At 45.4% G+C, this 12,655-nt stretch overlaps 1 protein-coding gene across 2 annotated transcripts in view; it reads left to right on the top strand.

The window, feature by feature from the left end:
* LOC146816450 (ATP-binding cassette sub-family C member 10-like) overlaps positions 1-12,655 on the top strand; it is a 351,699-nt gene that overhangs the window by 143,763 nt on the left and 195,281 nt on the right. For both annotated transcript variants that reach the window (XM_085610292.1, XM_085610293.1), the window contains exons 10-11: positions 1,944-2,133; positions 3,617-3,694. In XM_085610292.1, coding sequence (XP_085466418.1) covers positions 1,944-2,133; positions 3,617-3,694 — 268 coding nt within the window. The remainder of the gene's footprint in view (positions 1-1,943; positions 2,134-3,616; positions 3,695-12,655) is intronic.

Genomic DNA, 12,655 nt, shown 5'->3' with positions numbered 1-12,655 from the left:
GTCCCGGTCTGTCCTTCTTAAAAGCATCTTTACATTTGATTCCTTGCACCCGCTCATTCGTTTTGGAGAACCGTCGGTCACTCTTGTCTCGTAGCACTTCTATAGGTAAGGTCTCTCCTCCATGTCTTACGTTGGTCGAACACGCTGTTAACTACGGCTATACCTTCTTTCTAAAGATACCTCTTTTCTAAAATCGCGTGTTTTTACTTTTTCCACAGCTCTTTATAAACCTTTCTGGAGGTAAGATTTGTACTCGTTTGGAAATGCGCGTAATTTTCTCTAGATTGCACTATTGAAATTTCCGTCTGCTCCGTACAGCCTACCTGGTACGTTCTTTGTTGACTTTTTGCACTTATTTCCCACACAGCTTCTTATTAAAACTTCTTGTTAGAGGTAAGATTTACTATCTCTTCTGAAACCCTTTTACCATTGAGCACACTCATTGTATTTCCTGGTCTGATCAGTCTCATTAACCCGATATGGTTCGCTTACACATTTTCAGAACCACGAGTTTCTTCCAACCCAGGTAAGCGTGAATTTGGCAATGTTATACTGTCATCTTTCACGTACACCTTACAACCTTAGTTGTTGCTGACTTGGTCACGTCTTTATCTGTTTCAGAGAACACTTAACAACACACACGAACAGGTAACTCGTTTTCAGACATGTCCGTTTTACATCAGAGCTTTAGAGATTGAGCCCCAATTACATTATTCTAATTAGCGACATGGTTTACTTTGTATTTTTCAGACTGGCCCCTGACGAAGGAACCGGCTGGTTCCGAAATGCATTGGGCATTTAAATTTCTGCTGTGTTGTAATTTTCGTTACACTACGTCATGTTCATAATATGTAAATTGAATTTGTGCTACACATGATTTCTGTTTGTAACCAAGTTATTTATGTACAAATGTCATTAATTTGTATTGGCACAAACCGCTATATTTTTACTAGCTGTCTTAGATGAAGACATTGTAAAAAGCTCTAAAAAATGTTTTGTTTCTGTGCTGAAAATTAAACATATTGTTTCTTAAACTGGTTAGTGTCAGATAAGACACTTTGTGAACAGTGCTCAGTTACATACAGGCTCTCAACCTGTCAATACCCGGTCCTGTCTTATTCTACACCATGTGACGTCTGCTGTGTTTTGTTGGTGGTGTTCTTTGTTTCACTACACATAAACAAAACTAACAAAAACATCTGACATCTGCTACTGGACAAGGCAGTCGAGGGTTTTTGATAGCTCAAGTCAATGACATTGGGCCTTGGTTCAATTTTTTGTAATCGGTAAGCCTTTAGCTTGTTCATTACTTATTACCATGAGAGACTGGGATCACCCAGTGTGTCTGAAGGACATTTGCCTTTCGTAGAAATAGCTCATGCCTTTTTAACCAACCTTTCAATGGTGTGCCAATTACTGTGTGGCACACACGGTATATAATCAGTTGCTAGAGTATAGAGCCAGAAAGGAATGTAGAACATCTGCGGCTTGACCTTCATTCATGTGACTCATAATATGGTTCTACCTAGGACCAGATGTGGAAAAGCGATGGGACTGGTTTGATACTGTGCAAGCCCATGGGTCAGAACTCCGGCAGGGTTTGGCAGACAACTGGTAGGGCTGCCTTGTAGAGCACAATCGATCAATTATACATCATACCCAACTTAATAATGATGATAAAGGAGACAGCGAGACACACTGCCCTATGTGGGTTACTCACAGAAAGTGTGGTCAGGTGGGTGTAATATGTGAGGGAAAATGGTCTAGTAGAAGGCACTGGACCGCTGGACCACTCCTTTTAGTATACTCTTCATTGAAGGTGTAACCTCCATGCTGAGAGCAGCAGGACATGATTCTGCACTGTATTGCTGCCACTGAAAAGTGAAGTATTGTCTGTCATTACTAATTTTGTTTTCAAAGATCTGTTCAATCTTTCTTCTTAGGATAAAGAGATTTATCTTCTTGATGATCCTCTGGCTGCTGTTGATGCGGATGTTGCCAATCACCTGCTAGAGAAGTGCATTTTGGGAATTCTCAGACACAAAACCAGAATCCTTTGCACTCACAGGACAGAATTCCTGAGCAAAGCAGATTTCCTGATTCTGATGGATGAAGGAAAAATTATTCAGACAGGTAATAACTTTCTCCCGTTACCTCAACCCTTTCAATACCTGATCTTGAGGAACATATGAGAGTCTGTGCCTGACAGGTGGTCTTATTTGCATGTGAAAAGTGTGCCTGGACCACCATGCTCTCCCACAGAAACTCCCATGGCAGGAGGCTGCTCTTGGTTTCAGTCTGTGAATCTGGCATTACTTCTGCTAGGACCAGCAGGCCTTTCCCATGCAAAGGGAAGCTGCCGCTTCCTGATACCATTTTCCTGCACCTGTAAATGCATCATAATTGACATGTTTCCACAATTTAATAAGGCAGATACTACCAACAGAAACAAGCAGGGACTAAAAGAGATACAGGTGTCTGTTCATGTCACCACCTGCAGTGCTGGTGCTGCCTAATCTGTCGAGGGGCTTTTAAACTGAAGTGCATTTTTGCACTTCCGGCAAGAAAGACAACATGGATTATCGCAAAAAAGACATGTGGTTTAAAATTATGTATATTTAGTGACAAATATTCCCAATAATTATTTTTGTTCCCTAGGAAATCTTTTTTTTTTTACATTGTATCTAAAGCAAGCCACAAAGTTACACCAAGTTCCTATACCCATACAGAGCACCCTGAACATAGTGCATTAAAGATTCTCTCCTGCATTGCTGTAGCAAGGCCTGCTCATTAAATCTTCTAACTTACACACTTGCTCCTTAAGCTGTCTTGCTTGCAGCTGCACGCCTGATCACTGCCAGCACAAAGTTAGCCCATTATCCCACACTGTGAATCTCCACTGGCTCCTTTTGTCAACATGTGTCAAGTTCATATCACACGTTTTTTCCCTCTTAAGCTTCACCTGCAGGATGAACCTCTTGTAATTAGAGATCCCCACGGGGGTCAAAGACAAGACCCCAGTGTCTGAGAAGACTTCTCAATTGATCTGGGCCGGTCTCCAGCACATCCTCTGGACAGAACTTAAATCCCTTCCTCACACCCTCCTTTCTGTTTATCACTGCTTTCCATCTGCTTGACAGTTGACATGAATGTAGTCATGTCTTTGCTTGTACCTTTATAAGTATAATTGACACGGATCTTCCATAAACATTGTCTGTACTCATGTAGTAGACTCGACTTGATAAATGCCCTATGTAAAGAACTCTTCTGCCCTCCTGGGCAAGGTTCGTGCTACACAAATAGCTACGAAAAAATACACAAGATAATTAAACACTAGCTTGCCTTCCAGCCACAGTTCATTAATCAATTTACTAACCTTACACCCTTCGTATTAATCAGTAACTTTCACCCTGCTAATGGCATATTCACCATTAAACCTCGCTTCATACTTGATGCTTACACCATTCCTTTTCCTAAATCCTGTAAGGAAGGTGCCGTTGACTATAAGCCCATATTAAACATTAACTCATATAACTGTGTGTACATGTAATATCTAGGCTCTGACAGTGAGGAAATAGTTTTTTACACTTCTTTTTTGATGACTTTTCTCCTTTAGGCAGACCCTCCGAAATTCTTCCATTGGTGGAAGCCTCACTTAAGCACAGCAGCAAGAGAAGAAAGAAAGTGTCTGTGGGTAAGAACAGTAGACTAGTAAATCTTTCGCAATATCACATTTTTTTTTTTTTTTCATCTAATCTCAATGCTGCAGAGTCTTGATAGTAAAAGATGTAGAGTGAGACTGAATTCATTCTCTCTTTGCCGCTTCATTTGTTGCTGTGTCTGATATATGAAGAGCAGGCTAAGGTGTGGATGGCAGTCAACTTCTATTTAGAAACACTTTCTCAGTTGTTCCCCACCGTCCCTGCATGCTTACAACAGCCTCATCTATCATGACCTCTCTCTGTGCCTGAGAAATTGTGACCTGAGGGCTACCACTTCAACCACCGACTCCTGCCACATGATAACACAATAATATGAGTGAAAAGTTATCCAGCTCAGTCTTCCGACCTGCATCACCTAGTAAGGGCCTCTGGTTGCAATTCAGAAAGCCAATGTTTAGTAAACTAAAATGAAGAGTAAGAGAAGGAAAGACAAGGCATGTGAGTAAAATGCTAGTGTAGATGAGAATTCTGGAGCTGAAGTGAAGAATCCTATAGGGAATTCTAGGCTCAGAAGAGAAATCTTAAAAAAGCAAGGGAATTCTGGCTAAGGATCCTGAAGGATCCTTCACGGATACCGAGCACCGGATTGAACGGTGTTTTCCACTATCCCTAGCAAGGCCTGCCGGTTCTCAATGCAAAAAGGCGGGAAACACTGCATAAAGGAGCAGTCTTCCAAAGCGATCACTGTCATTGTACTGTCCTTGAAGCTAACTCACGCAGCTTGGGAATACAGATGCTGTGATTCTTCACGCACAGAATATCATCCAGGTAAGAATAACTATAACTGAAGAGCGCAATACCTTACGCTCACCGCCTTCTCTAGAAACCAACCTCCCCTTTTATTAAATCCATAGACCTACACAGTGCATTGTCACTGTTTCCAGAACTTACCGGGGATTAACCATACCGCTATGGCTATAGCGAGTTGATGTAAAGAGCCAGTTGGCCAAACCGTACCCCTGACTGCCAGCCTTTCCTCACACTGAGGTAAGAGTACCTTTTGAATCAAAGTGCATCACATATCCTGCCCTGTCTCTCCGCTTTCCCTTAACCACACTCTCCTTCTCTCCCATTTCCCCCCGGCAGTACCCGGACGGGTCCTCTTGTGAGTAATACCCTTTCACTTCTCACTTGTGGCACATCACTAGTTCACAAGGCTGCGCATTAAGCAATCCAGGTAATTCACACTCCATGTCCCCCCTTTTTTATTTCTCGCATTTGTGCCGGTACATGGGCCTTTTGCTCTTATTATTTCATTATAGATGTCCCTGCATCACTAGTCCTGAGGAGACCCCGTACTGATAGAGGGTCGAAACGCCGTCGACAAGCTGAAAGAGCGAACCATTGCCCAGCGCGTATTATTATATACAGTTGCTGTTTACAAAGAAATTATACAAGAATGGTCGCCTTTTAAGATTTATGGAAACCTTGTATATAAATATACACCCTGTCACTTACGATTAGGTTCCATTTTTCACTTTGGGACACAGTGCACAAATATCTGTTCTATTGTAAATTTAAACAATGTATATAATAAGTCTGTTGTGTTTATAAAACAAGTCATAATTGTACAAATGTGTTGGTGGTTCCTTGCCCTCTGACATTATTCTACCCTCTTTTTATTGCGATTGTGCAAATTATATTGCTTGAATCATTTTTTATGAGTCCACAGGAACCGTTGTTTCCCCTTATATAATATTATGGTCATCATCACACCCTTGACCAATAGGTGTAATGTTTAGAGTCTAACATCTATTCATTCATGTCCAAGCCATACCCTCATGTAACCATCCAAATCCCCACACTCAAAAGAGTGGTTAAGATTGTTACTTTAAAAAAAAAAAACTAACCACGTGTAATCATAGGTGTGGACAGGAACACAATGCCTCAGCCTCTTGAAAGGAAATATGTTTTGTACATAGGATAACAGGAAAGTCAAACAATCCTTTTAGTATGATAATCAAAAAGTGTCATATATAACATGGTAAGACAAATGTAATCATCACAGGGGTCCAAACTTAAAACCATCTCCAGAGATGAAGTGTTCAGAATTACAAATCACATTCAGAATTGTTTCAATCACAAATATCTTATCTTCAACCATAAAAAAGGAACCTATAAACATAAATTAGACGTGTCAGCTCAAAAAAACACCCAAGACACTGTGGGCTATTCCGCCTCATTTGATCTTTTGGCCACACCAAAGTTCCCATCCAATGAGGTTTCCAATGCATAAATAACCTTACCAAAATGGAGGACAATACTGCCTTCCGCTAAATGGTATGTGTCCTGGATAAATGGCAGGTCGGTCGGGTATCCAGGTGGGAATCTATGTAAACCCTGTATTGGTATAATGGAAAAAGATAACACTAAACATATTTGGCCATATTATGAACAATACTTCTCTATTCCAATATAAAGAATATTCCTGCACTAGGCAGGCATGGTTTTTTTAGAACATCTGTTACAATTAGTGTCTATGCACCACTGTCTGTACTGATCCCATATAAAACAACAAACCCTCTTGTTTGAAATAATCCTATTATTTATGGAAGGATTAAAATCAAGTATCACCGACCTTCCAATCAGGTACTGGTGACTCTATTCTAGAGCTACGTTAGGATTGAACAAAAACACCCATACTTATTTCAACACAAGTTTGTTTTAAATTTTCCTGGGTTGTCGAGGTAGAGTTATAGACACTCGGGCCTGTGTTCAATTACAGAAACAGACGGTAATAAAAGTAGTGCCGAGACACTCGGACCAGTGTTTGATTAAACAGAAAACTGGTAATTCAGCTAGTGCTGATTAATGGTCTCTATGTTTAGGGTGCAGAGGCAAAGTTAAGAAAACTCGGCAGCCAAGCTCCATTTAAAAAATACAAAGTATGCAGTAACAATAAATATAGAGACCAGATGGGGTAACTATATCCGTGTTACAAAGCGTAGGATCAAAATGCGCCCCAGAACGGCACCCTCTGCTTACCGTGTTGAGTAGTATAGATCCATCCTTCCAAGATGCAATAATCTCAAATCCTTTAACTTGCTACAATATTTAAACCTGCTGTCACAAACATAAAACAGCAACATAGCCCAAAGAACTAGATCGTCTACTAAAATTACAAGGGAGCCGCCGTTGTGTCGCAGCCATTTTTAAACCTGTGCCGCCATTATTCACTGATTCCACACAGGCTTATGAAAATCCTGTATCGTACTATATCAAAAGTCCCCCACGGTGTAGTGCAGGATAAGTCTTATTAAAGAAAAACTCAATGACTATTTGTATACTCTCAGTATAAATACATTTCAAACGAGAAGTCCCCTGATTCATCAAAACATGAGGCCAAAGGTATATAGATAGCACCAATATGTTATGATTATTCCTGTGAAACATGAAAGTGTAATCAAGTCAATAGAGAGTTGAGTCCTTAAGTCTCAGGATCAAATGTCAAACACCATACAGTCCTTGCTTCTTAATAGATAATTAATAAAGTCGCCCTTGAGCCATTGGCGTCCTGGATCAGGGGGGATACCATAAAGAGGGGCATAAACATGGAGGGGAATGGGTGGAAAGAATCTCGTTGTACGCCGACGACATATTACTCTACGCAAGCAGACCAAGGCAAACATTTCATAGACTTATTTACATCATCTGACTATTCGGTACATACTCGGGTTATCAGATCAACTGGGACAAATCCCTCATTTTTAATCTCTCTGGAGCGCTGCCTCCACTCGCTTCAGACTGCGCAACCTTAACACAGCACGATAAATTCAAGTATCTGGGAAAGTGGATAACACACTCTCCCAAGGAGTTCCTCCACCTGAACGTTTATGCACAATTGACACAACTCCGCGACGACACACCCCACTGGCGACAACTACCTATCACTCTTATGGGCAGAGCAGTATTATTCAAAATGATGGCCCTCCCACGATTACTCTATTCTTTACAAAAAATACTATATAAGATCCCGGACACCTTCTTTCGAACCATTGAGTGGGAGCAGCGTTACCTGTTTTGGGGTAGTGAGACACCGCGAATTGCGCTCCGCAAACTTCAACGGGGGCATACTTGGGCGGGCTAGCTATCCCAGACATCCAGAACTACAACCTGGCATCCCAACTCTTTAACATCAGTGGCTGGGGCTTTGCCCCACGCTCCGAACCTGCATATCGAGTAGACCGTCAGGCTATGGGAGCCACCGGGTACTTTAAGGCGTTTTACCAAGGACAAGGGGGGGCACTGCTTCCTACACACACACACAGGTGGCAATACGAGCATGGCACCCTGCCACCAAAGCTCTGGGATGGAAGGACAAACTCACCCAGCAAACCCCATTGTGGCACAGCAGTGCGCTGAGAGAGGTGGGCCGCCTACAGGGATTCCACAGCTGAAGCCTCATGGTCATTGATACCCTCGGGGATGTATGGCGTAAGGGTAGGATGAGTACGTTTAAGGAATTGCAAACAGAATATTAACTGACAGATAAGGAACAGTACAGATGCCTACAGCTGAGACATGCCCTGAGGTGCCAAGTCTGGGAAGGGGAGTCACTACCTGAGTACTCCCCCTTAGAAGACCGAGTATTATTGGACCCTATTCCTGACAAGGCGATTTCCCTCACATATAGGAAGTTAATAAATAACCTTCCTGATCCTCTGGGTCCACTCAGGGCAGCCTGGGAAATGGACTTAGGACTGCTAGAGGATGATGACAGGCGAGAGGCAATTCAGAGCACCAGAGAGATCGCCATAAGAGCGAGATTCCGCCTAATCCAGCTTAGAATCCTACACAGAGCGTATTATCCCTGTACCCTTCAGCATAAGATCAGGAGGGCGATCTTGGACCAGTGTGTTAGGGAGTTAGTGAAGCCGGCACTTTCTTCCATATCATTTGGGACTGCCCCAGAGTTCAACGCTTCTGGACGAGGGTTGCTGGGGAAATGTCAGATGTTCTTGGGATTCGCATACAACCGGAGGCACGTTGGCTCTTGCTCAGGATCATGGGAGAAGATCGATGGCCAGCACACACGCAGACACGGGTGGCAAAACTTAACATTGCACAGCAGGGGGGGGGGGGGCGGCACGAGATCCACCAAAAGTCTCCGGCTGGATATCAGACATGGACTGGTGCCGACTGGCAAAACAAGTAGTTTACAAGAGTAGAGGTTGCCCAAAGAAGCCCATGGGAAAAGTACTGATCCTAGTTACGGTGGGGGAGTAGGAAAACTGACTAGGGAAAGTAAAAAATATTAATAGGTGCAATGTAATGATATGATTGAAGTATGTGCCCTCCAACACAACTGTGTATTGTTGCTCTACCCGAAACGGAGGCTATGTAAAACATGATCACTTGATGTTCATTGTGTATCTGGATGGATTGACCTGTTTACCTAATAAAAAGAATTAAAAAAATAATTATTAAAGTAGTCACCCATAATCCAGTGTGCTCCTACAGTATTTCCACTACCTAACTGTAAAGGGAGAACCAGAACCCCAGTGTTCCCCATAGTGGCCTTATTTCAGACAAGTGAGGCGTTCCCATTCTTCTCTGTTATTAAGACCTAACCTAATGGAGTTGAATTTTGAAATGTAAAATTGTTCTCTCAGCTTTCTTCCGTTGTTCAGCTTGCCACCACTATGTCTAGCCTCACAAAAATGGTCTACTAAGGGAGCTGAAATATTACCTGTCCTGATGGCTGACTTATGTTTATTAACTAAGTCTCAATCACTTGCAGTTTCACCAATATAACCATTTCTACAGGGGCACATAATTAGAAAAACTATATTTTTACTGCAACAATTGGCGAAGAACAAAATCTCATGGGAAACCCCATGGCAGGAAACCTTAAGGTTCCTAATACAATGTTGGCAAATACTACAATTGCCACAACTGAAGTTGCCCACTATTCTACTTTTTCCATCCACGCCAGCTTTAATACGTGATTTTCTCTCTGTATAAGTGTCGACTAGAGTGTTCCTAAGATTTCTATTGCGCCTAAAAGCAAACAGTGGTGTTTCTATTTTCCTACCCTTTTCACTATTCAAGATTGTCCAGTTCCGGTTGAACAATTTTTTTATTTTATCCTGTTATTAATACCAGAGAAATTACTAACAAAGACCAGCTTGTCCATAGATTGTTTATTGTTTTAATTAGAAAACATGCTGTCCATATTGTAATATCTATCCCGTTTGTATGAGTGTTTTATCAATTTATTAGGGTACCCTCTATCTTTGAGTTTATTTTTTAGAGAATTGGCATACCTGTCAAAATCAGTTATGGAGGTACAGGAATTGTGCAAACAGTATATTGTCCCGCTGGCTTCTGGGGTGGTAGCTGGAATAATGTAATAATGTATTTTTGTCCGTTGGTTTACAAAAAGGTTCCACCTCTAGGTTCCCATCCGCTTCTTTTATAGTGAGAGCTAAAAAGTCACATTTTGTCCTGCTTATAGTAGCAGTCAAATGTAGATTGATGTCTCCCAGATTTAACTAGGAAATATAGTCCACTAAGTCTTCGTCTGTGCCTCTCCACACAAAGAAAATGTCATCAATAATGCGTGACCAATGTTTGACATTTTCGAAGAAGGGAGCCACCTCATCATAGACCTGTATCTGATAGAGACTTCTAGCCGCAGATTCCTTCACGTAGAATTATCTCCAGGCGTGAGACTGGATCCGGAAAACTTTTTGCCCAGCATCCCTGCCCGCCGGGGGGACGGCACCACGTGACTCTGCCCAGGCGTCGTCCACGCACGTGACGTCAGTGAGGTCATATAAGTCCCACCTCGGCGCGCCTACGTCAGTTTTTTCCTTTTCCGCGTGCAGCGCGGATCCGGTTTGTGCTCTGGGCCTGTTTAGGCCTTTCCTTTATGCTATTGCTGCGTGTGTGGGAACAGTGCGAATTTCTTCGGGCTTTAAAACTTGTTGGTCGTGTGGCCGCCTCATGTTGGCAACGGATCCTCATCCCATCTGTATGTGGTGTTTGGGGGAGCACCACGACTCCACTGATTGTGAGGCGTGCCAGCAGATGAAGCCAAAGTCCCGGCGTGAGCGCCGGATGAAACTTCTTTCGGCTTGTGTGTCCAGGTCAGCGTCGTCCTCTCGCCCGGCCCCTGAGGAGGGTTCTCGGACCCGCGGCTTCCCTTGCCGACTTCGATCTTCTCCCAGGTCGCAAGTGCGTCGCTCACCTCTTGGTAAGTGTCACAGTTTATCCCCGAGGGTTGGGTTCCGGCCTGTCGGGGGCATGGGCTCTCCGCGGGTGGTGCAGCCCCGCGGCGACCAGAGCCCAGAAGGAGACATATGCGGTGGCTTTGCAGGCCTCACTGACTTCTCCTCCTCCTCCTCCTTACCCTCCTGGGATGTCAGCGGATCCCTTGCAGTGTGCGGGGCCCTCCTTGGCGTTGCCAGCGGCTCCGGCCCCGGCGCCGACTGGTTCGGATCCAGGCTCTGAGGATGTGGTGCTGTTGGGGTGCGGCCCTTCGGGGGTCCCTCCTTTGGACCACAGCGCCACTGCTTCGCCGCAAACTTCCGCGGGAGTCCCTGTGGTGTCGCGGGAGGTCGCCAGGGTTCGGGTCGCACCCCGAGCCCTTCTCGGTCCTCGGGACGGGCGGCGGCATTGTCCGAGACCGAGGTGGTGCCGCCACGGTGCCGGCGGCTGCTGGCCCTGGCGGCGCCGCAGGAGTCGGCAGAGGGCCCTTCTCGCCTGAGCCCTTCTCGCTCCTCGGGACGGGCGGCAGCCTTGTCCGAGGCCGAGGTGACGCCTCTACGGCGCCGGCAGCTACTGGCGGCGCCACAGGGGTCTGTCACAGGTCACGCCTGGCGGGGTCTCCTTGTCCCTCCCTGGGCCCTTCTCGCCCCACCGCGCAAGCGGCTGCCTCCAGTCTTCTGCGCCGTGTGCTGTGTCGGAGGTCGCCCTGGCATCTCCTCTGGCACCAGTCGGCGACGGTGTCCTGCCTCAGGTTGCGGACTCTTCGGTGCCGGGCCGACGTCGGGTCATTGACTCGTCTTCGGACGCCTCCTCTTCTCCAGAGGTTCGGCGGTTGCTGGTGTCATCCTCGCCGGAGACGGGCCGCCGTGTCGTGGCTTTTACCCCGATGTCGTCTAAAGGCGGCTCCTCGCCGTCTCCACGACCGCGGTCTTAGCCGGAGGAGTCGCAAGTCCCCCACTCTTTGGTCCCTGTTCCCTCCTTTCGGCCTTGGCCCTTCCTTCCCCCGGTTGGCTTGGGGAATGGCCGCCTTAGCTTGCAGCCGTCACCTAACGAGGAGCTGCTTTCGCCTCCGCTGGCCCCACGGAGGCGGGTGCGGTTTTCGCCCGCGCTGTTTCCACGGCTGTGGGAATTTTACACATGGATGATCCAGCTACCCATTTCCCCGCAGATCAACTTCTGGAAGTTCTCTATCAGGGCTCTTGTGGTAGGGAACTGTTGCTTCCCTTCGAGGGTTCACTCCACTCTTCTCTCTTGGGGACTTGGGGCCGTCCCGCCACAGGGGACCCGGTGCCCCAGCACCTTCTGCACCACCACCATCCAGCACCGCGTGATCCGGTGTGCCTTTCTCTTCACCCTTCGACCAGAGGCCCCCTTTTGCAGTCTTATCCAAAGAACAAGGGGCACCCCCAAACAGCACAATATGGGTAGAGATATGGGGGATCTTTTCCCGCGAAAAGCTTTTGCCGACCGGACCGCCTTTATCGAGTACGCTGACATTGTATCCCTTTCAGCTACCCTAGTGTTGGATTGTTCATACCTAAAGAAATCCTGACTTATCCGTTTACGCATTTGATAGCCCTTATTTCATCTAGGAAAGGCCCGTCTGAATCCAGACTCCGTCTTCATCGCTTGTGGAGACTTCCCCGATCCGAGTGTGTATGATACAATCACAAGAGTTTTGCTGGCGGATCGGTGTGTTCCCAAAATACATGAATGGTTTC

This window comes from Triturus cristatus, chromosome 6 (genome assembly GCF_964204655.1).
Source record: "Triturus cristatus chromosome 6, aTriCri1.1, whole genome shotgun sequence".
Lineage (NCBI taxonomy): Eukaryota > Metazoa > Chordata > Amphibia > Caudata > Salamandridae > Triturus > Triturus cristatus.
The sequence above is the reverse complement of the archived record's forward strand: the minus strand, read 5'-3'. Positions and strand labels throughout refer to the sequence as shown.